The sequence below is a fragment of the Rhinoderma darwinii genome, chromosome 13 (genome assembly GCF_050947455.1).
Source record: "Rhinoderma darwinii isolate aRhiDar2 chromosome 13, aRhiDar2.hap1, whole genome shotgun sequence".
In the NCBI taxonomy this organism is placed as follows: Eukaryota; Metazoa; Chordata; class Amphibia; order Anura; family Rhinodermatidae; genus Rhinoderma; species Rhinoderma darwinii.
This window is the reverse complement of record NC_134699.1, coordinates 56,846,444-56,874,147: the sequence shown is the minus strand read 5'-3', so window position 1 is coordinate 56,874,147 and position 27,704 is coordinate 56,846,444. Positions and strand designations below refer to the sequence as shown.

General features: G+C 42.7%; 1 protein-coding gene across 7 annotated transcripts in view; it reads left to right on the top strand.

Annotated features, from left to right (window-relative positions):
* The window catches only part of AATK (apoptosis associated tyrosine kinase), a 77,250-nt gene that overhangs the window by 29,366 nt on the left and 20,180 nt on the right, over positions 1-27,704 (top strand). For 4 of the 7 annotated variants that reach the window (XM_075846158.1, XM_075846157.1, XM_075846156.1 and 1 more), the window contains 6 exons: positions 7,467-7,608; positions 11,149-11,228; positions 11,598-11,716; positions 18,556-18,643; positions 19,017-19,150; positions 24,076-24,160. In XM_075846158.1, coding sequence (XP_075702273.1) covers positions 7,467-7,608; positions 11,149-11,228; positions 11,598-11,716; positions 18,556-18,643; positions 19,017-19,150; positions 24,076-24,160 — 648 coding nt within the window. Of the gene's footprint in view, positions 1-3,441; positions 3,560-3,608; positions 3,655-7,466; positions 7,609-11,148; positions 11,229-11,597; positions 11,717-18,555; positions 18,644-19,016; positions 19,151-24,075; positions 24,161-27,704 lie in introns of those variants that run through there. The other 3 variants (XM_075846160.1, XM_075846162.1, XM_075846159.1) reach the window with 3 other exon arrangements.

The following is a 27,704-nucleotide window of genomic DNA, read 5'->3' as shown; positions in this document are numbered from 1 at the left end:
TAGTATACAAGGCACATCACCCTGAATCTAGTACACAACGCACATCACCCAGAATCTAGTATACAAGGCACAGCACCGTGAATCTAGTATACAAGGCGCATCACCCTGAATCTAAAATATAAGGCGCATCACCCAGAATCTAGTATACAAGGTGCATCACCCTGAATCTAGTATACAACGCACATCACCCGGAATCTAGTATACAAGGCACATCACCCGGAATCTAGTATACAAGGCAGATCACCCGGAATCTAATATACAAGGCAGATCACCCGGAATCTAGTATACAAGGCAGATCACCCGGAATCTAGTATACAAGGCAGATCACCCGGAATCTAATATACAAGGCAGATCACCCGGAATCTAATATACAAGGCAGATCACCCGGAATCTAATATACAAGGCAGATCACCCGGAATCTAGTATACAAGGCCCATCATCCTGAATCTAGTATACAAGGCACATCACCCGGAATCTGGTATACAAGGCAGATCACCCGGAATCTAGTATACAAGGCAGATCACCCTGAATCTAGTATATAAGGCACATCACCCTGAATCTAGTATACAAGGCACATCACCCACAAGGCGCATCACCCGGAATCTAGTATACAAGGCGCATCACCCTGAATCTAGTATACAAGGCGCATCACCCTGAATCTAGTATACAAGGCACATCACCCTGAATCTAGTATACAAGGCACATCACCCTGAATCTAGTATACAAGGCACATCACCCGGAATCTAGTATACAAGGCACATCACCCTGAATCTAGTATACAAGGCACATCACCCTGAATCTAGTATACAAGGCGCATCACCCTGAATCTAGTATACAAGGCACATCACCCTGAATCTAGTATACAAGGCACATCACCCTGAATCTAGTATACAACGCACATCACCCGGAATCTAGTATACAAGGCACATCACCCTGAATCTAGTATACAAGGCAGATCACCCGGAATCTAGTATACAAGGCAGATCACCCGGAATCTAATATACAAGGCAGATCACCCGGAATCTAGTATACAAGGCAGATCACCCGGAATCTAGTATACAAGGCAGATCACCCGGAATCTAATATACAAGGCAGATCACCCGGAATCTAATATACAAGGCAGATCACCCGGAATCTAATATACAAGGCAGATCACCCGGAATCTAGTATACAAGGCCCATCACCCTGAATCTAGTATACAAGGCACATCACCCGGAATCTGGTATACAAGGCAGATCACCCGGAATCTAGTATACAAGGCAGATCACCCTGAATCTAGTATATAAGGCACATCACCCTGAATCTAGTATACAAGGCACATCACCCACAAGGCGCATCACCCGGAATCTAGTATACAAGGCGCATCACCCTGAATCTAGTATACAAGGCGCATCACCCTGAATCTAGTATACAAGGCACATCACCCTGAATCTAGTATACAAGGCACATCACCCTGAATCTAGTATACAAGGCACATCACCCGGAATCTAGTATACAAGGCACATCACCCTGAATCTAGTATACAAGGCACATCACCCGGAATCTAGTACACAACGCACATCACCCGGAATCTAGTATACAACGCACATCACCCGGAATCTAGTATATAAGGCACATCACCCTGAATCTAGTATATAAGGCGCATCACCCTGAATCTAGTATACAAGGCGCATCACCCTGAATCTAGTATACAAGGCGCATCACCCGGAATCTAGTATACAAGGCGCATCACCCGGAATCTAGTATACAAGGCACATCACCCGGAAACTAGTATACAAGGCAGATCACCCGGAATCTAGTATACAAGGCACATCACCCTGAATCTAGTATACAAGGCACATCACCCTGAATCTAGTACACAACGCACATCACCCAGAATCTAGTATACAAGGCACAGCACCGTGAATCTAGTATACAAGGCGCATCACCCTGAATCTAAAATATAAGGCGCATCACCCTGAATCTAGTATACAAGGTGCATCACCCTGAATCTAGTATACAACGCACATCACCCGGAATCTAGTATACAAGGCACATCACCCGGAATCTAGTATACAAGGCAGATCACCCGGAATCTAATATACAAGGCAGATCACCCGGAATCTAGTATACAAGGCAGATCACCCGGAATCTAGTATACAAGGCAGATCACCCGGAATCTAATATACAAGGCAGATCACCCGGAATCTAATATACAAGGCAGATCACCCGGAATCTAGTATACAAGGCCCATCTCCAGTCTTGTGACTGTTCTTAAAGGAGAACAGCCTGGCGGGTTATGTAATAGACATTTCATTTATTATAGAATGTGACAGAATATTTTTCTGACTTACTTCTATACCACATAATCAGTGCCTAAGGTTACAGGGCCAAAATCTGCTCTTCTGTCCCTATGACAACACTTCTTGTCTGTCCTCTTGATCTGTTCAGAGCATAATAGAATTGTATTATGACGTCCAGTGGTTGGATCATGTTGGGGGTTGTAGTGTTCTATATATAGAGTATAAGAGAATTCTATTATGTCATTTACAGTGGTTGGTTCATGTTCAGGGTTGTAGTTCTCTATTTACATAGTATAATAGAATTGTATTATGATGTACAGTGGTCGGATCATGTTGGGGGTTGTAGTATTCTATGTATAAAGTATAATAGAAATGTATCATGGTCATGTGCAGTGGTCAGGTCATGTTGGGGGCTGTAGTGTTCTATGTAGAGTATAATAGAATTGCATTATAGTCATGTTGGGGGTTGTAGTGCTGTATGTATAGTGTATAATAGAATTGTATAATGACTTCTAGTGCTTAGATCATGTTGGGGGTTGTAGTGCTGTATGTATAGAGTATAATAGAATTATATTATGGTCCTGTCCTGTGGTCAGGTTATGATGAGAGTTGTCGTGTTCTATGTATGATTGAATTGTATTATGCTCCTGTTTGGGGTTGTAGTTCCCTATGTATCTTGTATTATGCTCATGTTTGGGGTTGTAGTTCTCTATGTATCTTGTATTATGCTCATGTTTGGGGTTGTAGTTCTCTATGTATCTTGTATTATGCTCATGTTTGGGGTTGTAGTTCTCTATGTATCTTGCTTTTGGAGCTTGTGAATATTTATATATTATTATATAAGAAAACTTCTGTTTCCCTCTGAAATGGACCAAGCGAGTACGGCATTAACTCCTCACCTGCCAAATGATATGGTGTAATAGGTCAGTACATTGAAGACATAGTGAGAGCACGTGCCGGGGGAGGTGCCCTGACAAACATAGTGGGCAGCGAGTGGCATTTCACCACTATATAAGAAAAAGTGATGAGGATCTCGCCTCCCCCCATTTCCAGCACAGTCCCTGGATTTTGATTTGAAGCTCAGCTAAGCGTTGTTAATGTGCCAGGCAGTGACGGGGAACCCTGGCAGGGCTGTGCCAGATGAATCGCTGGGTGTGTAATGGCAGCACCAATCACCCCTGGGTCCCCGTCACCCTATTACTGACATGCTGACTCTCTCCTACTTAATAGCCGGTGCAGCTTTCGGGATTAAAGGCTTTTCTTGGAGACGTGAGGAGGTAGGCGTGAGAGCGGGTGTCACCATTGCTGCCTGTCACAATGTATGTTGTGTGTACAGCTCCGAGCGCTCTTCTCGCTGGCACAGATCCGGAAGGTTTGTGCTCGTGTTCATTAGTGATCTGCCGAGTCGGTAATACCTCTGACATTACTAACTAATCATTTATTATCACTAACACATTTTCCTATCATTTACAGTCTGATTTTCTTCTAGACCTCACAGAAAATAGGGTTATATGATAGCCAAGACATATTTATAGACTTTCTGCAGAAATATATTCTCATCTCATATCTATCTATCTATCTATCTCATATCTATCTATCTCATATCTATCTATCTCATATCTATCTATCTATCTATCTATCTATCTCATATCTATCTATCTCATATCTATCTATCTATCTATCTATCTCATATCTATCTATCTCATATCTATCTATCTCATATCTATCTATCTATCTAATATCTATCTATCTATCCCATATCTATCTATCTATCTATCTATCTATCTCATATCTATCTATCTATCCCATATCTATCTATCTATCTATCTATCTCTATCTATCTATCTATCTCATATCTATCTATCTCATATCTATCTATCTATCTCATATCTATCTATCCCATATCTATCTATCTATCTATCTATCTATCTCATATCTATCTATCTCATATCTATCTATCTATCTATCTATCTATCTATCTCATATCTATCTATCTCATATCTATCTATCTCATATCTATCTATCCCATATCTATCTATCTATCTATCTATCTATCTCTATCTATCTATCTATCTCATATCTATCTATCTCATATCTATCTATCTATCTCATATCTATCTATCCCATATCTATCTATCTATCTATCTATCTATCTATCTATCTATCTATCTATCTATCTCATATCTATCTAGCTCATATCTATCTATCTCCTATCTATCTATCTATCTATCTATCTATCTATCTATCTATCTATCTATCTATCTATCTATCTATCTCATATCTATCTATCTCATATCTATCTATCCCATATCTATCTATCTATCTATCTATCTCCTATCTATCTCATAACTATCTATCTATCTATCTCCTATCTATCTCATATCTATCTATCTATCTATCTCCTATCTATCTCATAACTATCTATCTATCTATCTATCTCATATCTATCTATCTATCTATCTCATAACTATCTATCTCATAACTATCTATCTCATATCTATCTATCTATCTCATATCTATCTATCTATCTATCTCATAACTATCTATCTATCTCATATCTATCTATCTATCTATCTATCTATCTATCTATCTCATAACTATCTATCTATCTATCATCTATCTATCTATCTATCTATCTATCTATCTATCTATCTATCTATCTATCTATCTATCTATCTCATAACTATCTATCTATCTCATATCTATCTCATAACTATCTATCTATCTCATATCTATCTATCTATCTATCTCATAACTATCTATCTATCTATCTCATATCTATCTATCTATCTATCTAATATCTAGCTATCTATCTAATATCTATCTCATATCTATCTATCTATCTCATATCTATCTATCTATCTATCTATCTATCTATCTATCTATCTATCTATCTATCTATCTATCTATCTATCTATCTATCTATCATCTATCTATCTCTCTATCTATCTATCTCATATCTATCTATCTCATATCTATCTATCTATCTAATATCTAGCTATCTATCTAATATCTATCTCATATCTATCTATCTATCTATCTCATATCTATCTATCTATCTATCTATCTATCTATCTATCTATCTATCGTCTATCTATCGATCTATCTATCTATCTCATATCTATCTATATCTATCTATCTATCGTCTATCTATCGATCTATCTATCTATCCCACATATCCCCCTTTCTATCTGTTTTTATTTGTCTCTGTCTTCATTTTACCTGCATAAGATTACGTAAGTAGCAACAATGCAGTCGTTCAGCACGCACAGGGTTAAAAAGCAGAGAAAGGTTTGTATTATATAATGGACTCCATCGCCCCTGCTTCACAGATGTTAATCTACTGTGATGGTCGGAGGCTGGGGGCACAAAAAACAGAAAGATATTTGGCGTTTACTGGAGCGTAGTGGTATTACTCTGGTATGCTTGTGTTATATATATATATATACACTGCCAGTGTATTAGTGCCTTGTTTATGCCCACTGTAGTGTAAGTGTTAGTAAAAATGGGTCAGATGCACATCGGCACATAGATTGGTATACAATGGATGCCCGTGTCTTACTACTACATATATATATATATATATATATATATATATATATATATATATATATATATATGACTTAGGATGTGAAAATTCCCATGTGGGGAAATGGCCAGGAGCATAATGGTGCCCAGGGGCATGCGTGGAGCTTCCTTGCTCTCTAAACAAGCAGCAGCTGGCATCTCTATACCCAGAACGCGGGTAATTCCTGTGCCATCTGCAATGCCACAGAAAGTCATGCGTAATTAATCATATCTACATGGCTTCTGAACGTTACTCCCGTTCCTTATCTGTGGCCAAGCTGACTGTGATTTAACCCTGTTTACCCCAAGCGACTACCACATGCTCCAGTTTAAACTATGAATAGTGTACGGTCAAAATAAAGCATCCCAATATGGCACTTACTGTCACACGAAATGTGGGCAACTGCAGTGAGTGCCAAAAAAGGTAGGGACACAATTGTCCTTCATTACAGGAGTTGTTACTCAACTTTCCTTGAGTCCTGAATGGCAAATCTGCCTTGTGATCAGCTACACATTGATCGATTCCATATGTGGACATAATTCGGAAAAGTTGCTGTTCAGGGGTCTCGGAAATTTTAAGTAAAATCTTATTAATACAACTCCACCTAGGGGCGGAATGGCAATGAAAAAAAAAAGGAGTGTGGTGCAGCCAATATTTACATGTCATATTCTGCAGTGTAATATTGTTATTATTTTATACATACTTTTGCCTTTTAAAACATTCATTCAACCATTTAATGTCTATGTGGGCAGCAAGTCTCTTGACTTCTGCTGCTTGGGGGTGGGTTTGTATTTGCCCTTTCCAGATGTGCCCCCTGAAGACGAGCGGCGCCAGGGGTTGGCTTATCTCTACCTCATTCTATTGACATGTTGAAGGAGGGGCCAGCTGACTATCCTCTAATGTCTATGACCGGATTTTTCTTGCCCTACTTTATACAGATGAAGTAGGGTTTGTTGTAGCGTTTCCTCGTTTTGCTTCTTTAGGATTGTCATTCCTTGGGACGTTCTGGCTTCTGAAATATGCATGTTCCGGTCTATGCATAAAGTTGACTTCTTTGGTGAGAGAACATAGTGGTCATATGCAAAAAAATTAACTGAGGTGTCGATAGCCTGATTATCTCTTAGATTTGTTTGTGACGTTTAGAGAAGAACTCCACCTAAAAAGATCACAATTTTACGTAGTGGGGCATAGAGTTCCTCTGACTTTGTCTAAATGACCAGAACGGATTTCCCTTCTGCTTTATGGTGGATCCATTACACTTACACAAGGGTGTTGTCCATGGCCCTCACCAGTGACTACACTGCCACCTGTTATATATTGTATTGTAAGCAGGGGTGACCTTAGGTACCTGTATAAGGTTAAATCAGCTTAGTGATATGTAAAAGTAAAAAGTAGTAATAATGATGTGAATTTTGAGTTTTAGGTGGTGTTCCCCTTTAATTCCACATTTCAGTACTCTGCATATGACAGCACCTCAAGAATGAGCTTCGAATACTAAGATGACTGTGGTTTATACGCTTTCATTTCAAATCAGTCAGAGAAGAGGTTAATGTTTAGGGTGGTGACCAACATTTTGTCCCACCTCTTGCCTAATAAATGTCCCTTGTCATCACCAGGAGCTTGATAATGTGGAGGGAGAAGACTACACCACAGAATTCTCTATCCAGAGTTCTCCAGACGCACAAAATGGACCAGAAGTTTATGTTCTTCCCCTTACAGAAGTGTCGGTGCCCATGTCGAAGCAGCCGGCAAGATCAGGTATGGCTATGGGGTCTGCATCCACCCCTCATCAGTGTCCTCTTGGTTGTGGGGATGGTACATTTCACAGGGATAAGAATGAGTGTTGTGGTAGCACAATGTCTGTAGACCTACCTTAGGCGCTACATTTTTGGGTCTATGCCTCACCTAATTCCCACCATTCCCAATACTCTGGCTTAGGTTAGAAAATTAAAATTTTGTCCTTGGATCCTACCGATTCCCACAGGATATACTGAAATCCAAAGGAACTGGGTTGAATTTCAACTTGTCCTATAACAGTTTCCTCTTGTGGTGGCCCTGAGCTGCTTATCTCCATATACTGAAGTCATATGCACATTTTCCTGAGCCAAGTTGGATGGACAGCTATCGCATGTCAAGGGCCAACTTTACCCCAAATCCCTAATATCTGTACTAATTTTGGACCTACTGGCGCTTCAGATATCTCTGCCAGTCACTAGGATAAGGTCTATGCTTGCCAAACAAGAATCCAACAGGTTGGATTGTTGCTTACTAGATCCTGTCCCCTAGAGATAAGCGGTGCCAAAAGTGTTAGGCCAAGGTGAACGTGCATTGGGAGAGTCAGCTGAAATATAACTAATGTAAATGGCCAGTTTAAGATGGAGGTTCTAGCTTAATGGGGGCACCGTGGACCCCATTACTGTTCTTGGAGACTGGTGTAGTCCTCTGTATTGGTACACTATAAAGTGTCTGGTATTTCATCATTTCCCCTCCCTGTCAATGATGGATTCACGCCTGACTGTGCCAATGTCGGACGACCACTATAGTCAGGTCAGTGAATGCGTTATTTGTTATGTGTGCGTAGGTTAAAAAGTTGGGGGGGGGGGACATGAGTATGGGGGAGGGGTAGCACCATCTTCTCTATACATGGGGGGGGGGGGGTTCAGCTTATACATTGCTTGTAGCTTTTATACCCTCTATTGAGTGGGACTGGAATCCCAGCAAGGAATTAATATAATTATTTCTTTTTTGGAAACCGCAGTATAAGGGGGCTGAGGCAAGTCGCAAAAGAACAAGAACAGACCCATATAAAGAACAGACTGCTCCGCACACAAAGGAGCTCTTACACGCAGCCTTGGCCCCTCCATATTTGCACTGATGTCATCCAGAATGGTCCCAGTGTCCAGCATCTGAAGAAGGAGTGCCGGCCTGTGCCAGGCCAATGCACAATGCCCCTGATTGTTCCTGGTGCAGATTGGAATGTACCCCTGGGATTCTAGGGCAGGATGGTGGGCAGGGCGCCGTGGGAGCATGGAGGGAGTTAAAATGTCACGTATTGAAGTCAGAGACATTGTGTCTCAATCTGTAGGGCGATGGGCATGATAAGAACCCACAATCTGTTTTTGGGTCAAATCTGATGAAGCTTTTGTATAGACTCCATTATATATTAAGGCAACTACTAATCCCAGCATTCTCTACCGGCAATTTGTAGTCCTGAGCGTTAGCGGATCGGGATTATGGAATATAGTATTTAAAGCATGTTTTTTTTTTGTTTGTTTCCAAAATACTTTGTGTTTTAAGATCTCTGCTTGCTGTCAGTGAATGGAAACGGTTACAAACCTAATACTTCTCACAGCTAAAGGGCTCTGCTACAATCGTAGACAGTCTTCTGTGATCTTAAAGGGTATCTAAATTGTTCAAAAACTTTTGATCGAGACCCTCACCGATCGCTAAAATTAAATGACAGAAGCGCTTGCTGTGCCGCATCGTTTATAATCGGCTTTCCTTGGAAAGCCGAGCGAGCAGTGTACGGATTCATAGACTTTCTATTGAGCCTGTACACCGTTTTAAGGAAAACCGATAAGAAACTAAGTGGCACAGCACTTCTGCCGCTTCGTTTTAACAATGAGTGGGGGTCTTAGTGCTCGGACCCCCACCGATCAAGACTCAAAAGTTTAGTTATAATTTGACTTAACAATATGTAGAAGAAAAGACAGCACGGCACTCACCACTTGCAAAAAAGGTTTCTTTTTATTCTTATGTTGAGGCAGGCAACACGGGATTAGAAGACAATAGAGCCGACCGTTTCACGTCCTTCAGACGCTTTCTCGAGGCGTACTTTGACATAAGCTCGCCCTAATAGCTCGTTACAATGTATCAGACCAGGAATTGAGACAGTTTAGGCTGGGTTCACACGACCTATTTTCAGACGTATACGAGGCGTTTTTTGCCTCGTTTTACGTCTGAAAATACGTCTCAAATACGTCGTCAAACATCTGCCCATTACTTTCTATGGGTATAACGCTGTTTTGGTCCCCCTGACGCGTAATTTTACGCGTCGTACGGCAATTACGACGCGTAAAATTACGCCTCGTAAAAAGAAGTGCAGGACACTTCTTTGGACGTTTTTGGAGCTGTTTTCTCAGACTCCAAAGAAAACAGCTCCAAAAACGGACGTAAAAAACGGCGCAAAAAACGCCGCGAAAAATGCGAGTTGGTCAAAAAACGTCTGAAAAGCAGGGTCTGTTTTCCCTTGAAAACAGCTCTGGATTTTCAGACGTTTTTGGTCACTACGTGTGCACATACCCTTAGCTCACAGAGCATTGTCGAGACGGATATAACTGTAGCAAATTATCAACTGTGAGATGTCTTTATCGGTTTTAGCCTCTGGAAGTAAAACAGCATGTTTCCATTCACTGACAGCAAGAATAGATATTGAAACAAAGTATATTAGGAAAGTGCAATGATTAAGCTTAATTTACATAAAACTGGAAAAACCCTTTCAGATGTCAGCTGCTTAACCCCTTCAGTGCTTGGACACTGCGGGAGACAGGAAGCCACACGTGTAGGGTTGTGTAATTGTAAGGGTATGTTCACACGGCCTATTTACGGACGTAATTCGGGCGTTTTTGCCCCGAATTACGTCTGAAAATAGCGCCTCAATAGCGCTGACAAACATCTGCCCATTGAAAGCAATGGGCAGACGTTTGTCTGTTCACACGAGGCGTATATTTACGCGCCGCTGTCAAATGACGGCGCGTAAATAGACGCCCGCGTAGAAGAAGTGACCTGTCACTTCTTTGGCCGTAATTGGAGCCGCTATTCATTGACTCCAATGAATAGCAGCGCTAATTACGGCCGTAATTGACGCGGCGTTCATGCGCCTGCACATGCCGGTACGGCTGAAATTACGGGGATGTTTTCAGGCTGAAACATCCCCGTAATTTCAGCCGTTACGGACCCCCGCCGTGTGAACATACCCTAAAGAATCAACTATTGGCAGGTTTGTAAACGTACAGTACAGTAGCTGGTGATGTTGCCGAATGTCCATAATTGAGGTTTACCGATGTAGCAGAGCTGACATTGTCAGGTTGGAGCTGCACTGGCGATACAAAATGACAAACTCAGCTCTGCTACAGCTGTTATCACATACTTTACCAGCTAATCACTCTGCTTTATATTATATAGCCCATGCCCATGTCACCTAAGAATGTCTGAAAGCAATTGGTAGAAGCACTTGGCAGCATTTGACATTGTAAAGTTGTGATTTTTATGACTTTGTCTTCTTTAATTTTTTATCAGTGCAACTTCTTAAATCTACAGACCTGGGACGACAGAGCTTGTTGTACTTGAAGGAGATCGGTAATGGATGGTTTGGCAAGGTGAGTGTACGCTGCTGCCATCTGGTGGTGGTTCAGATTATTACACAAGATGCCTTTTGTGATTTGTTTTGGTGTTTTACAGGATTTTTTTTTCTATTTATTCGACTTTATATAAATCTTAATAATATGAATATTATTATTATAATTGTAATAACTAGCATAATATGTGTAGCGCCATTTTCCCGACCTCCTATGGTGCCAGATTTCCCTAATTTAATGCCTATTCCCATGCTAGGGCTGTATGGACCCCCTTACTGCTCCTGGGTCGGACCTCATTCCCTTGACGCTCATTTTGCAAAATGCTAGTGGGACTGTGTAATAATTGCATTAAGTCGTCTCTAATGCCCGCTTTGTTTCGGGGTCCTGTAGGTGCTGCTCGGGGAGGTGAATTCTGGACTCTCTAGTACTCAGGTCGTGGTGAAGGAACTTAAAGTCAGCGCCAGCGTTCAGGAGCAGATGCTTTTTCTAGAAGAGACACAGCCCTTCAGGTGAATCCGAGACTCTTACTTTATAGATGCAAATTCCATATTTGACAACAGTCCCGATTTTCTTGGGACTGTCCCATGAACTGGACCACAAATGGGTGTGGCTATGCAAATTTGCATTACAAGGGTCGGTTCTGGAAAATTTTGGAGGTGGAACAGGTGCGGGGATTCGGAATTTACATTTGAAATTCAAGTTTTCCTGTAGGTAACGCCAATATTACACTTCCTCTATGACACATTAGCACCGTTCCCGGAAGCTGAGATACGGAGAGTTGTTTGCTGGGGTCTTGATACTGTACAGCTGCCTGAACCCCCTCCCCACGCCTGCCGTTGACATGGAGGCAATACTGTGGTCACTGGAGTTTTTTCACCTTCAGACCTTGCACTAAGCACACAGTGTATCAGTCCCTTTAAGTGTCAATGCATACGATACGTATTATGTGCGGTTTTGCCGCGCATATTTGGGTGCAGGAAATCTTCAGCGTAATACAGTACCAGCAGTCAATGAGATTACAGGAAATCTCATGTACCCGCTGCAGTATTTTTCGGGGGTGTAAATTGACCAGCGGTGCGTATTTAAAAATCCGCAGCATGTCAATTTATTTAGCGTTTCCGCTTGCGAATTGTATCTGCCTAATACTAAGGAAAATTGCAGAAAAACCCGCAGCATGAAAACGCACCGATTTACACATCAAAACCGCACCGAAAAACCGGGCGATCTGGTGCAGGTTTTTACCTGTGAATTTCCTTTGCTTTGCTCCGGTTTTGGTGTGTATTTTCCGCAGCAAAATACGCAATGTGTGCATGTAGCCTAAAGACGACCTCCAGTGGAAACACAACTTTCCATGCCTGCACCCGCACCTGACTGTATACCACTCTCTACACTTTTTATATATACAGTACTTTTTGAACTGCTGCCTTGTCTGTGCTTTAAAAAAGCCTCCATCTTGATTCTTAGATTTTCCCAGCTTTCTCTTCCTCTCTGCTTTGCTATCAATCCCATGATACTTCCGCACAGTATCACATGACCAACTAAAGACCATACCATTTCTCCATGCTGGGGGACACTGTGATTATCATTCTGTCTATATTCTCCTAAATAACTTGAGAACCCATAAGTATACAGACAGGGAGGCTGCGCTATATTCATCTACATTATACCTGTGTGACAGGAACCTGTGTAAGTATCAGTGGTAGCTGATGATAGAATTTTCTGTCCTCCCCCTGTGTAATACTATTGGGGTACAGGAACTGCTGAAGCCTGTGATGGCTGACACATAGATGTCCATAGACCCAAGTAGAGAAAGTAGTCACCGAGCCTGAGTCACACTGCTGCTAAGCAACCACCCCGGTCTGATATATAGAGATAAATAACCGGTGAGAGACTGACACATGGAATACCATAATGGTACACATGGGAAAGTCTAGTTTTGTCCGGAGTGTCTCTTTAGGTCCACCCATAAGAGCTTTATAGCGGCATCCTACAGATGCCTTAATTTAAAGGGTTGTATCAGACTCCCCATTAATGCGAGAGCCACGGTGCTGAATCTTAAAGGTACGTATATCATGAAGAATATTTATTTAGCATTGCGAGCATTAAAGGGGTTCTCCGCTCTGGACGATCCCTACTTGTTAGAAGGGTCTCTTGACAATAAGCGGATCAGAAACTGTCCTCTTACATGAACCCCCAGCGATCATCTGTAATCTTTGGGGAAAGCTGGCAGTAAAAGGTCAATTTCCCTGCAGCGCCACCACAAGCAAACTAAGCGTTACACAGTGTCCATTCATATCAATATGTTGTCTGTGTAATGCAGGACAGGACAGGTCCTCCAGAGAGAGAGACGCTCTTTGTAACACTCTCCATTCTGGTCAAGAGATGAGGATCGTAAACAGGGGACCCTCCCCCTTTCTCTATTAGAATTCCCTAATAGGGTGTATGAAAATTACATTTTCAAAACTGGACAAGCCCTTTAAGGGTGGTCTAATTAGAAGCCGGAAACCCCCTTTAATATAAGTATGCAATTATAGACAAATCCAACACTGGAGAGAGACAGATCTCCAGATTGATCAGCGTCGCTTCCATGCCGTGTTGGGCAGTACGGTGCTGCTGATCATAATCCATTTTCATCATGAATGTGCCTTTAAACCAATGTCTGTGATTCAGTCGTTTAGAGTACACAGCGTACATTAATAGCTCTGGACTGTGCTAGAACATGAATCACTGCAAAACACATGAGTCAGTCACCCATGGCTAAGTTATTTAGTACTGGATCTAAGTCCTGGGCATGCTTTCCATGTGCGCTAAGGAAATAAAAAAGAGGAGCAGCGCCACCACAGGAGAAATGAAGCATCACATGTTGCCTATTGAAAGCAATGGGCTGTTCATGTAACGCACAGACATGCTGGGTCCTCCTGAGAGAGACGCTCTTTGTAGCCGCTCTGCGCCACGGCTTCTGAATGGAGATCCTAGATGAGGGGCGCCCATCTATTAACTTAGAATGCCCTAATAGGGTATTTAAAAATGTGTTTTCTAAACCTAACAACCCCTTTAATACGCAAATGATGTCAAGATTTATGGGAAACAGAGAAAATGTCATCCATTTCTGTTCGTCATCTTTTCTTAGAACTCTGATTTGAGGCGTTCCTCTGTTATTCCTCCCGGAAATGTATGAATAACTTGATAACTGGGCGTTACCATTCCTAATTGTCAATAGAGTGTGTCCCTACACCGTCTGACACTGTCCAATCATCGCTGACGGTATCAAACTGTGTTGCAACACTTGTCAATGTATACATATATTTCCAGGAGGAATAACAGATTAACAGCACAACACAGAGTTCCGAGATTTATTTTTTTATGTGGGAATTGCAAGTATTTCCTAAAGCAGACTTGTCAGGAGAGCTGCCAGGTTTTCTTTGTTATGGAGATTGAAAGATCTGTCTCTGGGAAAGCTGGGTGACAAATAAAACCTTCATTACCACTCCTGGGATTTTCACCTTGGTCTTCTAGAGTCCTGATTGCCTAGATTTGCAGTGATATGAAAGGAGGGATGTATCACTGCAGACAGATTTGGGAAAGCGGAGTGACAACCTCAGTAGACTATAATGTTTGTTACCCAGCTTTCCTAGAAACCGCTGGAAGTCAGGAACCTGTCACATTGAATATACGGCTCAGTCTGTAGCCAGCATGTTATAGAGCGGGAGCGGCCGAGCAGATCGATATATAACATTGTGGTGGGGCGGGACTATGAATCTGGAGGGCGGAGTCACTGTGTGATTGACAGCCCCATGTAGGAAACTTTTCATGACCTCCTGTGTAGACACTCCCAGCTTCAATGGCTTCATGTAATGAGAAACAAACTATTAAGGTCGGGTGTTCCCATTGTATCTGACTTAAAAACTTTACTTGCCTGTTGCCCCTGTATTATAGTGAGACTAAAAGTCCCAGCATGCCCTTCACTCGCTTTGCTCCTTTCTGTAGCTTAACTGCTCACATGTAACTTCCTATTAAATAAAACGTAATCATTGCATAATAAAAAGTGCGGCGACTTTCGAATATACTTTGTATCCCAGTTCCTCACCATTTTCAAGATCTCGACTTGCGGTCAGTGAATGGGAACAGTGAATATAATACCCATATAATGCACTCTTCCTTTTGGTTCTCCACTTTGGGGGGACCAAATTGTAGCAAGCATTATATTGATATATTCAATCTTTATAGATATTATAACCATGACAACCATCAATTAACCCCTTCTTGCACCAGGCTGTACTATTATGGCACGAGGTTGGTGCCTGCACTAGCCGCAGAGGGTGGCAGCTGTAACATACAGCGGACACCCTGCTGCAACATCTAGGATGAGTTGAATCTAATCTCACTAATTTAACCCCTCAGATGCCATGATGAATACTGATCATGGCACCTAAGGGGTGTTTTTAGAGAAAGGGGCATCGCTCTGTAAGTCCATTGGTGCGTGGATTGTCATGGCAGCGAGGGAGCTAACAATGGCCCCCAGGTCTATCATGTCTGAGAGCCTGTAGGACTGACAGGCATAACACTCTGCAATACAGAAGTATTGCAGTGTGTTATCTATGCGATCGTAGGTTCCCAGGATCAAGTCCCCTGGTCGAACTAAAAGAATGTAAAAAAAAAAAAAAAAAAAACCTCAAAGTTTACAGAAAAAAAAAGCAAAATGAAAAAGTACAACAATTTTTCCTTACACAATGTTTTATTATTAAAAGGAAAAAAATAACTACACGTAAATGGTATTCGCATCGGTAATGACCCACACTGTAAAATTGTCACGTTCTTTATCTCGCACGGTGAACGTCGTAAAAAAACAACTAAAAAAACCCCCCTAAAAAACATTGTTCATTCCGCCTCCCAAATACTGGAATATAAAGTGATTACACAACATATGTACCCCAAAATGGTACCAATGAAAGCTACAAGTCAAAAAAACAAAAAAGTTAGGGGTAACTTTGTTCTCTGGGTTGATACGATTATGGGGATACCAAATTTATAGCTTTTGTTTTTCTCCTGCGAAGAAAAAAACACTTAAAACAAACCAAAACAACGCAGATGTGTCTGTGTAGCTCCGTCATTTTTTCTAACCACTAAGGGGTTAAACAGCTGGGATCTGAATTATCTCTGATCCCAGCCATTAGAGTGGGGTGACGGCTGTATGATCCAGCCGACACCTGCGTGTGATGGCACAGACACGTCTCCTGTGCCCGCGCCATCACTGAGACGTACTATTATGTCAGCTTGTGGGAAGTGCAGACATAAAGTACCTGCCTAAATCACTGATCCTAGTAAAGGGAACAATTCAGGACAACTTGCTTATTGTAGAATAGATCTCGCTGGAAATAAACAGTCAATGTTTCCATTCACTGACTGCAAGCAAAGATGAAAAGGAATTGAAACACAAAGTATATTAGGAAGTTGCTTTGGCTCCCATCAGACATTCCTGGAGCTCAGATGCTCAACAACTTGGGAAACTCAATTCACTTGTCGCCTAATGTAGTTCCATTGGGTTAAAGAACGTGGCGTACCGGCCCATGGGCTGGGGGGACTCTGGGCCAAGCAGACCTGTCTATTTCACAGCACCTCCACGATCTCTCTTCACAAGTTGTGTTTTTTGTCGCAATTTTTTGCAATATTGTGCTCGAAAAAAATAGCATTTTTGTTTTGATTTTTGCAAAAATGTAGCGATTTTTAGAAAATCTCTGGTGCAAAATTTAAAGGGGTCCTCCAGGATTAGAGAAACATGGCTGCTTTCTTCCATAAACCGCTCCACACTTGTCCACAGGATGTGTGTAGTATTGCAGCTCAGCTCTGTTGAAGTGAATAGGGCCTCAGCTGCAATACCAAACACAACCTGAAGACAGGTGTGGCGATGTGTTTGGAAGAAAGCAGTCACGTTTTTCGATTCCTCGAGTGAGCATCTCCTTATAGGTCAGCCAATGAGTGACAATTTTACTATGTACATATGATGTAGTGAGCATACACATATATTTGCATGTATGTAGTGAGCGTGCGAGAATGCACATGTTATTTAGTGATCGGGGGGGCTTTCAATAATATTTCTTACTTACGCCTCTGGTTAAAGATTCTGAGTGACTAAAGTCTCCAAACAAAGGAAATTGGTGCTCAATTTCCAGGAAGTGGAGGGGGGAGGGGGAATCCTAGATCACGTCTCTTCCAAACACGGAAAATCCCTTCCATAATATAGATGTATAAATGGTGCAGTCAGCCGGGGGTGTATAATTGTAGTTTTAAGACACCCACTCTGCACTTTTCTTTTTAAGCCTCATCCCTTAGGCTATAATTATATGTACATGCGGGCTGTATCCATGTTTAAATAGTATATGGGCGGTGGAAACGCTCCGCACGTTCCCTTCCCCCACATATTTCATTCAATAGTTTCTTTAACACCTATAACGTTTATATGACCTCTAAATCATATAATAGGTGTCTCGCTTACATGGTGACCGCCCCTCTATGTTTGATAACATTAGAAATTGTGAATGTCTCCCCCTAGTGGTAAAATGCTAAAACTACCGGTAATAGAAATGTTGAACATAGATTTGGGCATTAATGGAGAAGAAAACATTATATAACTATTATTCAATTATGTTAAAGGGATTTTATTCCGTTTTATAAAGGGATGGCAAATCGCTAGGACCGATCGGCGAAGGTCTGATCTCTGGGACCCCCAGCAATCTTAAAAATAAAGAGGCCACACCGCTGATTCAAGTGAATGGAGCCAGCTGGGTGTCTGGGAGTGCAGCTGTGTAGGGAAAGTAGCTAATACAGCGCTGTGGTCCATTTATGATCAGGATCGGTGGGGGTCCCAGAGATCAGACCCTTGACCATCATATAATGATGGCGTATCCTATTGAGCTATCCATCACGTTATAAAATGGGAATACCCCTTTAATTCCATGGAGGATCAGTAGAAGTTAAAACGATTGCAAATGGGCTCCATAGATTGGGGGCCACTATGACCCCAATCCTTAAGCTTCTCTTGTAATCTAATATCTATAAATATAATACATTAAATGATATAACGCAATGATTAAAGGGTTTATATAAGATTGGAAATTAGAGTCTGCTTTTTTCCCCCCACAAACAGCGCTACTCTTTTACATGGGCGGTGTCTGGTATTGCAGTATTTTTAGTATATGAGGCTGCAGTACCAGACACTGCCACACACAAGGGTGGTGCTATTTTGGGAAAAAGAAACCAGATAGATTTTTTTCTCTAATCTCGTATACCTTCATTGATTATTTATTGACATCTTGCATCACTTAGATCAATGTTTTCGGGTTTCTTTTAGGGTTTTACAACATCCGAACCTTCTTCAGTGTCTGGCGCAGTGGGCGGAGATCACCCCTTATCTCTTGGTCATGGAATTCTGCCCGCTGGTGAGTGTTTCATCCAGAAACTTTTGGACAGACGTCCTGCTGGTATCTTATGTAACGCAGAATGTGGGTTACTTTACACAGAGAAGCACGTAGCAGGTCAGGGCGTGTTCGGTGAAACGGCTGCCAATCCGCATGATCATGTAGTGATGTTTTCTACGCTAGGCAATTAACAAGAAACAAATTAAAACACGTCAGGGTCGGGTGGCACCAGCGTGTATGTCAGGCCTGGGTATTATGAGGGCTGAGGGTCATACAGATGGGCATTCTGCACAAGCAGGGGGCCACCAGGCACCACGGGTAGAGGCAGGTGCCTATCCCTGGATTCCGGATTAAAGGAAGTTTACTGTAATTATTCCAATTTTTATACTTCCAGGGAGATCTTAAAGGATATCTCCAGAGCTGTGCGACCGCAGAGTCCACATCGCCCGACCCACTGACCCTACAGCGGATGGGCTGTGAAGTTTGCTGCGGGCTCCTTCACCTGCACAAGAATAATTACACCCACAGGTCAGAATCTCTGGAAACTGCGTGATATAAAGCTGTAGATTAGGACATGGCATGCTCCTCACCCGAAGATCCTCTGCTATTCAGTGCCTTTGCCCTCGCCAGTCTCCTCGCGCCTCCCTTAGACTCAGTTTGTCTTGCGCATCTATGGACGCTTCTTGGTTTGTCCCCTGAAACAATATCCTGATGCTGAATGAGTGGAACATGCAGGCTCCAGCATCAGTGATTTTGTTGCAGGCGGCACTCACTGCTCCTGGTCTCTCGGACGGCGACTCTCATCATTTGTCTTCCCTCATCTGTGCAGAATCCAAGACTTGCTGCTTCTTCGCGACTCTTTCACGTGTTCTGCTTCTTATCGCTAAAGGATTTTCCATAATCGTACAATGGAAAAGGTTCTACAGCTTTCTAATGGAGTTTGGGTTTCAATTTCTCACTATTTTCATGATCGCTGCTTGTTGTCAGTGAATTGGGAGCAATCAGGTTTCACAAAACCTGTGCAGATGTAATACTTCTCACAGCTGAGGGTCTGCTGTAGTGGTATTTAGCTCACAGAGGATTGTGTAGACCGCATGCAACAGCAGAATGAATTAGGGCTGGGGGATAATGATCAAAATCACGATTAATTGAACAAGTAACCTCGATTACGTTTAATGGACGATTATTTAAGTCTCACCCCTTTCTACATGTCATACCATTGAAATAATATATATCTCCTGAGCCTGCTGTATACTACTGTATATAACATACCCCCTGACACTGCCCACCACACATTATAATGCCCCCATAGTGGCCCCCACAGTATAATGCCATATAGTGCCCCCCCCCACGCAGTATAATGCCCCCATAGTGGCCCCCACACAGTATAATGCCCCCATAGTGGCCCCCACACAGTATAATGCCCCCATAGCTGCACCCACACAGTATAATGCCCCCACACAGTATAATGCCCACATAGTGGCCCCCACATAGTATAATACCCCCATAGTGGCCCCCACAGAGTATAATGCCTCCCCACACAGTATAATGCCCCTATAGAGGCCCCCACACAGTATAATACCCCCATAGTGGCCCCCACAGAGTATAATGCCTCCCCACACAGTATAATGCCCCTATAGTGGCCCCCACACAGTATAATGCCCCCATAGTGGCCCCCACACAGTATAATGCCCCCATAGTGGCCCCCACACAGTCTAATGCCCACATAGTGGCCCCCACACAGTCTAATGCCCACATAGTGGCCCCCACACAGTATAATGCCCACATAGTGGCCCCCACATAGTATAATGCCCACATAGTGGCCCCCACATAGTATAATACCCCCATAGTGGCCCCCACAGAGTATAATGCCTCCCCACACAGTATAATGCCCCTATAGAGGCCCCCACACAGTATAATACCCCCATAGTGGCCCCCACAGAGTATAATGCCTCCCCACACAGTATAATGCCCCTATAGTGGCCCCCACACAGTATAATGCCCCCATAGTGGCCCCCACACAGTATAATGCCCCCATAGTGGCCCCCACACAGTCTAATGCCCACATAGTGGCCCCCACACAGTCTAATGCCCACATAGTGGCCCCCACACAGTATAATGCCCACATAGTGGCCCCCACATAGTATAATGCCCACATAGTGGCCCCCACATAGTATAATACCCCCATAGTGGCCCCCACAGTATAATGCCCCCATAGTGGCCCCCACAGAGTATAATGCCTCCCCACACAGTATAATGCCCCTATAGTGGCCCCCACACAGTATAATGCCCCCATAGTGGCCCCCACACAGTTTAATGCCCCCATACAGTATAATGCCCACATAGTGGCCCCCACATAGTATAATGCCCCCATAGTGCCCCCCACACATTATAATGCCTTATGGTGCTCCCCATACAGTATAATACACCATAGTGCCCTCCACACAGTATAATGCTCCATAGCTACCCCCACACAGTATAATGCTCCATAGTGTCCCCCACACATTATAATGCTCCATAGCTACCCCCACAGTATAATGCTCCATAGTGCCCTCCACACAGTATAATGCCCCATAGCTACCCCCACACAGTATAATGCCCGCATAGCTGCCTTCTGCACAGAATAATGCCCCAGGAGTGCCTAATAAAAATAATAAATACTCCACCTAACCCCGTTCCCATGATGAGTGGAGGAGATCCCTCTGCTCCTCTGATATGTGCTCTGCATGGCTCGGCGGCAGGCAAGCGCAATGACGTCATTGCATCAGGCCTATCTGTGCCGAGCCGCTCACAGCCAGCGTTCCATACTGAATGGTGGAGCAGGGAGCTGACGGCTCCCTGCTCCGCCATTGGATTCAACTGTATCTGCTTCCTGAGGATGCAGATACAGTTGAAACCTGGTAATAACCGAACTGAAAAAAATGAAATGCGAATGAGGACGTCGGTTATCTGCGCTGAATTTTGGTTTAGTTTTCTTCTATTAATTGCCCAGCCCTAATATGAATCTCCGGTACTGAAAGTTTGCTACAGTATCAGGCTGGGGCCCAGACTGATTATTTCACAGAGAATTTTCAGCCTCTAGAGGTTGACAAATATGTTCACATTCCCTGACCGCAAACAGAAAGCTTGAAAATGGTGGGAAATTGATACAAAAAGTTAGAAAATCCCATTACTGTTCGACAATCATTAAGTTGTATTCACGTAAAACTGCGGACATAGACTTTAGATCGCAATTAACCAAACAGTAGAGCGGCTGACAACTGCGAGACATTTCAGATTGGCCTGAAGAGGGGGTCGTAATATCTTGATACACGTTGTCAGGGATTCTGAGGATTGTAATTTTGGTCCAAGTAGAAATCACATAAAACACTTCCACCAAAAACCCCACCGAGAGTACCCCAATATTGACATTCCAATAGAGGGGGAGATAAGCGGCTGCCAAACACGTCGGGGGGCATCTAAGTATCTGACATAGACTCCTACATAAAATCACTGTAATCATCGACCTGTGTACGGCCAAAGTTGCTCACCATAAAAGTTATTTACCTTCAGTCCGGCCGACATTCGAATATTTTCCGTTATTGGGACCCTCATTATTAAAGGGGCATATACTCAGGGGTGGACTGAGAATGGTCTGGGCACCCGGGCAATAATAGTCATGGACCTCTTACCAACCACCATAGTTATAATACACTTAACACAATGCCTCATATACTCTTGTGGGTTTTATTTTTTTTTGCAAGATGTCTAACTCAAGGGCTGGGCGGGTAGGGCACACAACATTTTAAAGTTTACATACAGAATGAGTCTATATAAAAAAGTTGGCTAACTTTATAAACATTATAGACCCGAGCTGCATTCACAAGTCTGCAGGCTTCAGAGCTGAAATCGCCCAGCATTCCCTGCTTGTTCAGTTGTTCAGTGTCTGCACAGAGCTCGCTCTGGTGATTTGCATTCTGGGAATTTCGTCTTCGCACAAGGCACTGTACAGTAATCTGATGTAGGAAAAACTCTGTCCCGCTGCATTATTAGAGCTCAGCTAAGCTGTAAGGGGAGTGTCTGACAGTAGCTCAATGACAACCAGCAGAATTGTGAATACAGCTCTGGAGTATAAACATTTTTGGGGTTTTAGAAATTTTATGGGGATGAAGTTCTGATAACTATTACATATGAGTATGTTTACCTGATCTGGGCTACATCTTTGTGTCTATGGCCATCTTATCTTCCTACTTTCTCTTCTCTACGTTCACGGTCTATGTGTTAACATGGGTCACAAAAGTTAATTGTGAGCTCCAATGGGAACAGGGTCCAATATGTATGAATGGCTTTTCTTTACCACACTAGAAATGACTGGGACCATGTTGAGGAGAGTCCAGAACATATTACTCCACCCTACAGAGGGTGTATTTTTGTATGACCGCTGTACTCCTTGCAGAAGATAGTAGGGAAGAAACCAAAGGACCAGGTGGGTCCTACCATTCCCAATCCAATCTTGAACCACTGATATGGTAACACACAAAGATGCAGCAGATAAATATATCAGTTATTTATGTGACCATACAGAGTCGGTCTGACTACTCGCTCCACCTTCACCCCATACCGCTTGTTACTGAACAGTCACTGCGAGCAGCCAGGCACAGGGCAAATGTGGTGGAGCTCAGACGAGTTACACCCTAAATATATTCAAATATATAAGCTCCACCCAAACCAGGTATTTATTTTTGTAAGTTTTGGGTGGAGTTGTCCTTTAATCAGCGCAAAACTTTAACAGTATAGCCTGTAGATGTAATAACTAATTCTTAATGAAATAACTGTGACAAGACCAGAAAGGACAGATAGATAGATAGATAGATAGATAGATAGATAGATAGATAGATAGATAGATAGATAGATAGATAGATAGATAGATAGATAGATAGATAGATATGAGATAGATAGATAGATAGATAGATAGATAGATAGATAGATAGATAGATAGATAGATAGATATGAGATAGATAGATAGATAGATAGATAGATAGATATGAGATAGATAGATAGATAGATAGATAGATAGATAGATAGATAGATAGATAGATAGATATGAGATAGATAGATAGATAGATATGAGATAGATAGATAGATAGATAGATAGATAGATAGATATGAGATAGATAGATAGATAGATAGATAGATAGATAGATAGATAGATAGATATGAGATAGATAGATAGATAGATCCTGGATCACGATGTTGCTCCATGTAATGACACTACGGATCTAGAACATTTGGGGAAGGGTCCTTCACAGCCGTCTTTTACCACTGGGTTGTACTGGTTGTTACTGTGGTTTTTAGTTTTCTTTTGCTACATTTGCGTCATAGTGCTGATTTTGGCAGATTTTCCCGACCCACTAGGATTGTGGCGCCCCTCAGTGTCTGCATCTCATTGGCTTTCTCTCCTCTCTAATACGTAGTGACCTCGCTCTGCGGAACTGTCTACTTTCGGCTGACTTGACTGTGAAAATTGGCGACTATGGACTCTCTCATTCGAAGTATCGGGTGAGTACTGGAACGTTACATATATCAATACCAACACCTATGGACGTTAGGGTATGAAGTCTCATGAAGATAACCCCTATCTAAATGGAAGCCGCTGATCTCTGCTCATGCGGTTTCTCTAACCCCTTTAGTACTACATTGTGACCATTTGAATGAGTGGTCGTCCATGTAATACAAGGGTCCACAAGAGCAGGAGCCGCCCGTAAAACCCCCCACTATAATGTCCATATGCCCTAACGAGGCTTCCTTAATCAGGACTCCCCACTATTTGCAAAAGCAAGGGTGATCCGAAGGGACCCCAGCAGTGGAAACCTCCACGATCAATAAGCGAATACTGCATTCTGCTCTTAAAAGTGAACCTTCCCTTTAACCCATTGGTGACACGTACATTTACAGGCTCAGAGGCATAAATGTAAAAAATAATTCTATGGCCCCATGCACACTACCTTTTTTTCACGGATCCGTGTGCCAGCCACGGAACCGGGCAACAAAACTCAGAGCCGGTCCTATTCCTGTCCGTGTTTGCAGGTCGGTCTCGCCCATTCAAGTAAACCTGTGGAACATACGGAACAGGTGCGGAGGACACACGAACCGCAAAAAAACGCAACGGATCAGTTGTTTACGGGCCGCAAAATACAAACCGTCGTGGGCATGTAGCCTTAGAGCTGTAAGTGGAGTGGATAGAAATCCTCCACCACTAGGTCCCATCTTCTGTGTAGGGTGATAGGAAGCCCCCAAGTGCCCAATTCCCTAATTCCTCAGTGTGCTCTTGGTGAGGGCTTATAATTTAGTAGTTTTTTTTCGAGACTGATATTGATCGGTACGAGTCCAACTGATCACAAATCAGTTGACTGACGTAGTGGCTATGCCCAGTATTGCAGCACAGTCCCTTTCACTTGAATGGGACTGAGCTGCAGTACCAGACAAAACCACTATAAAATGTACGGCGCTGTGCCTGGTTAATATGAAAGTGATTTTATTATTCAGCTCATCAGTGGAGGTGCCGGGAGTTGGACTCCTACCGATTTAATGCCAAAGTCCCAGAAAACTCCTTTAATTATTTCATTCTGATGAACTTCACTTTCCTATGCCATGAAGAAGACTGTGAGTCTCAGGAGGCTCCTCACCTCCTCATGGCACTGGCTCTGCAGCAGTACTAGTATGTTTTCCCTGGGCAGAATATGCTGAGGTTGCTCAATCCTGCACCTGTCTCTGTGAAAGGCCACCGAGAACGTGCCTTAAAAAGATAGTGCCCCCCCCCCCCCCAAATCCAAAGTTTTATGTAAAAACATCTCATTCATTGGACATTGAAAAGTTCTGCAACTTTCGAATATACTTTGTGTGTCAAATTCTCACCATTTGCATAACCTCTGCTTGCTGTCAGTGAATGGGGACAATCATTTTTTACATCCTGAGGCTGAAGATCTATAATTTCTAAGAGCTGAGGGTTTGCTACAATTGTACCACGACTACATGTTACGTTTCTCACCAGAGAAGTAGATCTAAACCGCAATCGGTTTGGCGCTGGCTACACTGGTGTGCGCGCAATCTGAGGAAACGCGCTGCTTTTCAACCTTTAAACCCCGCAAGGAGGTATGGACTTTCTCGGGTGGATTACCAGGTTGTGGCCCCCAGAATAGTCCGCAATTGGTGGCGGGTGTGCTGTAGCGGAGTCTGGAACATACCCAGGGGCGGTCAATGGATTAGTAGTCCGAAAGTAAAAAACCGGAGGAGGAGACCGAACCGTAGTTAGGAGTCCAACCAGGAGTCGTTACAGGAGAACCAAGTGACAAATCCACAGGGTGAGAAGGGAGTGTATTCCAAGAACTAGGCCGAGGTCCGGGCCAGGAATAGAGTCAAGTAGCAATAGGAACAGCAGACAATGGATGTACCTGATCTGCAGGCAAAGAATGGTAGGCTGATTCCCCTTTAAATAGTCTGCCAGGCCTGACATCATCAGTGCGTGCCGATTAACCTGGCTGCCGATCCAGAGCAGGAGGTGTTTGGTTGCCTAGCAATGTCGCTGTCGGCAGGAGTGGCGTCTGCTTGCCAGGACTCGTTGCTGGTAAATTTGATACAATTGATCAGTCTGGAGTCCAGGAGGATTGTCTTGACTAGATATGATTGTAGCAAACCCTCAGCTCTGAGGTGTAATTATGTAAGGAGTATTATAATATATTAGGTCTCTGAGTTTTTAGCCTCTGGATGTAAACAAGAATGTTTGAACTCACTGACAGCAAGCAGGGATTGGCATTTGAAACACAAAGTATATTAGAAAGTTGTATGTGTGTGCAATGATTAACCGCTTAAAGACCGGTTCTGATCATTAAACCCTTTACTATATTTTGGGTTAGAAGGCAGGTATAAAGAAATTAAAGGGGTACTCCGTAGTTACTTGTATTCTTGTCTCCTGCCAGAAATATAAATCTGATGGTGGGAAACAGTGGCAGATTGGGTGCTACTATTGCGGAGACAGTCGTACAATGCCAAAAGCCTCTCCTGCATAAGCAGGGGGGCACTCAGGGGTTTCCTAGTACCTGGAAACCCCCATCGGAGAAGTAAAAAAATAATCAACTTAAAGGCTGACATTTTTTCTGCCACCACTAGGGGGAGCTCATCTCATTATTATTGAGATCACATGAGAGCTGTAAAAATCTCTCTGCAGCGAGCTCCCCCTAGTGGCAGTTGCAGGAAGACAGAATTTCATCATGTTACACACTATGGATGTGTGAAGGGAACCAGAGGATTTGGAGCCCAGAGCCCCGACCATTATAGGAATTCTGGATTATAGGTAAACTGTTCTGCCCAAGGCCACCGCTAACCCCTGCACCATCCTAAGCAATATAATAATAATAATAATAATACAGAATAATATAATTACAATAAACTGTTAAGTGTTAACCACTAGAGCACCAGAGCCCCCAGGGGTATTCGATATTAACCCATAACCACCATATTAAATATATATATATATATATCAATATTAACCCCTTCTTTGCTTTAGACCACCAGAGGCATTAGGTACTAACCCCAAAATCACACTAGACCACCAGTAATATAACAGGAATGATATCACTAACCCCATAACCACCCCATGTAAACATGTATGATGTCATTAAAATTAGATTTCTGGTGGAAGACCAGTATGGCGGCAACACTGGAGTCCCCCTTTAATTTTAGGCTGAATGTCTGAATTGACAAAGTTCTCTCTCCTGTATATACTACCACATCCTCTGTGTCCGAGGTCTTGACGGTGACAACAGTGTTTCATCAGTTACATGTAAAAAGCAGAACTACCGGGCAGCTTAGTGTACTGAAAAATGTGCCCGTGTCCCCATGACAACACATCCTGCATTTTGGCAGACTAAATCATACCATTATCTTATTTCCTTTGTTGTTTGACCATACTATAGGACAAATTTACCACCCAAAGTTAGGTGTTTTCTAGAACATACCCTATTCCTGGCATAGGTGTTTTTTTTTCTTCATTGATTTGAATGTAGGCAATATTAAACTAACAAGTCATCTCTCTTGGTCCAAATTT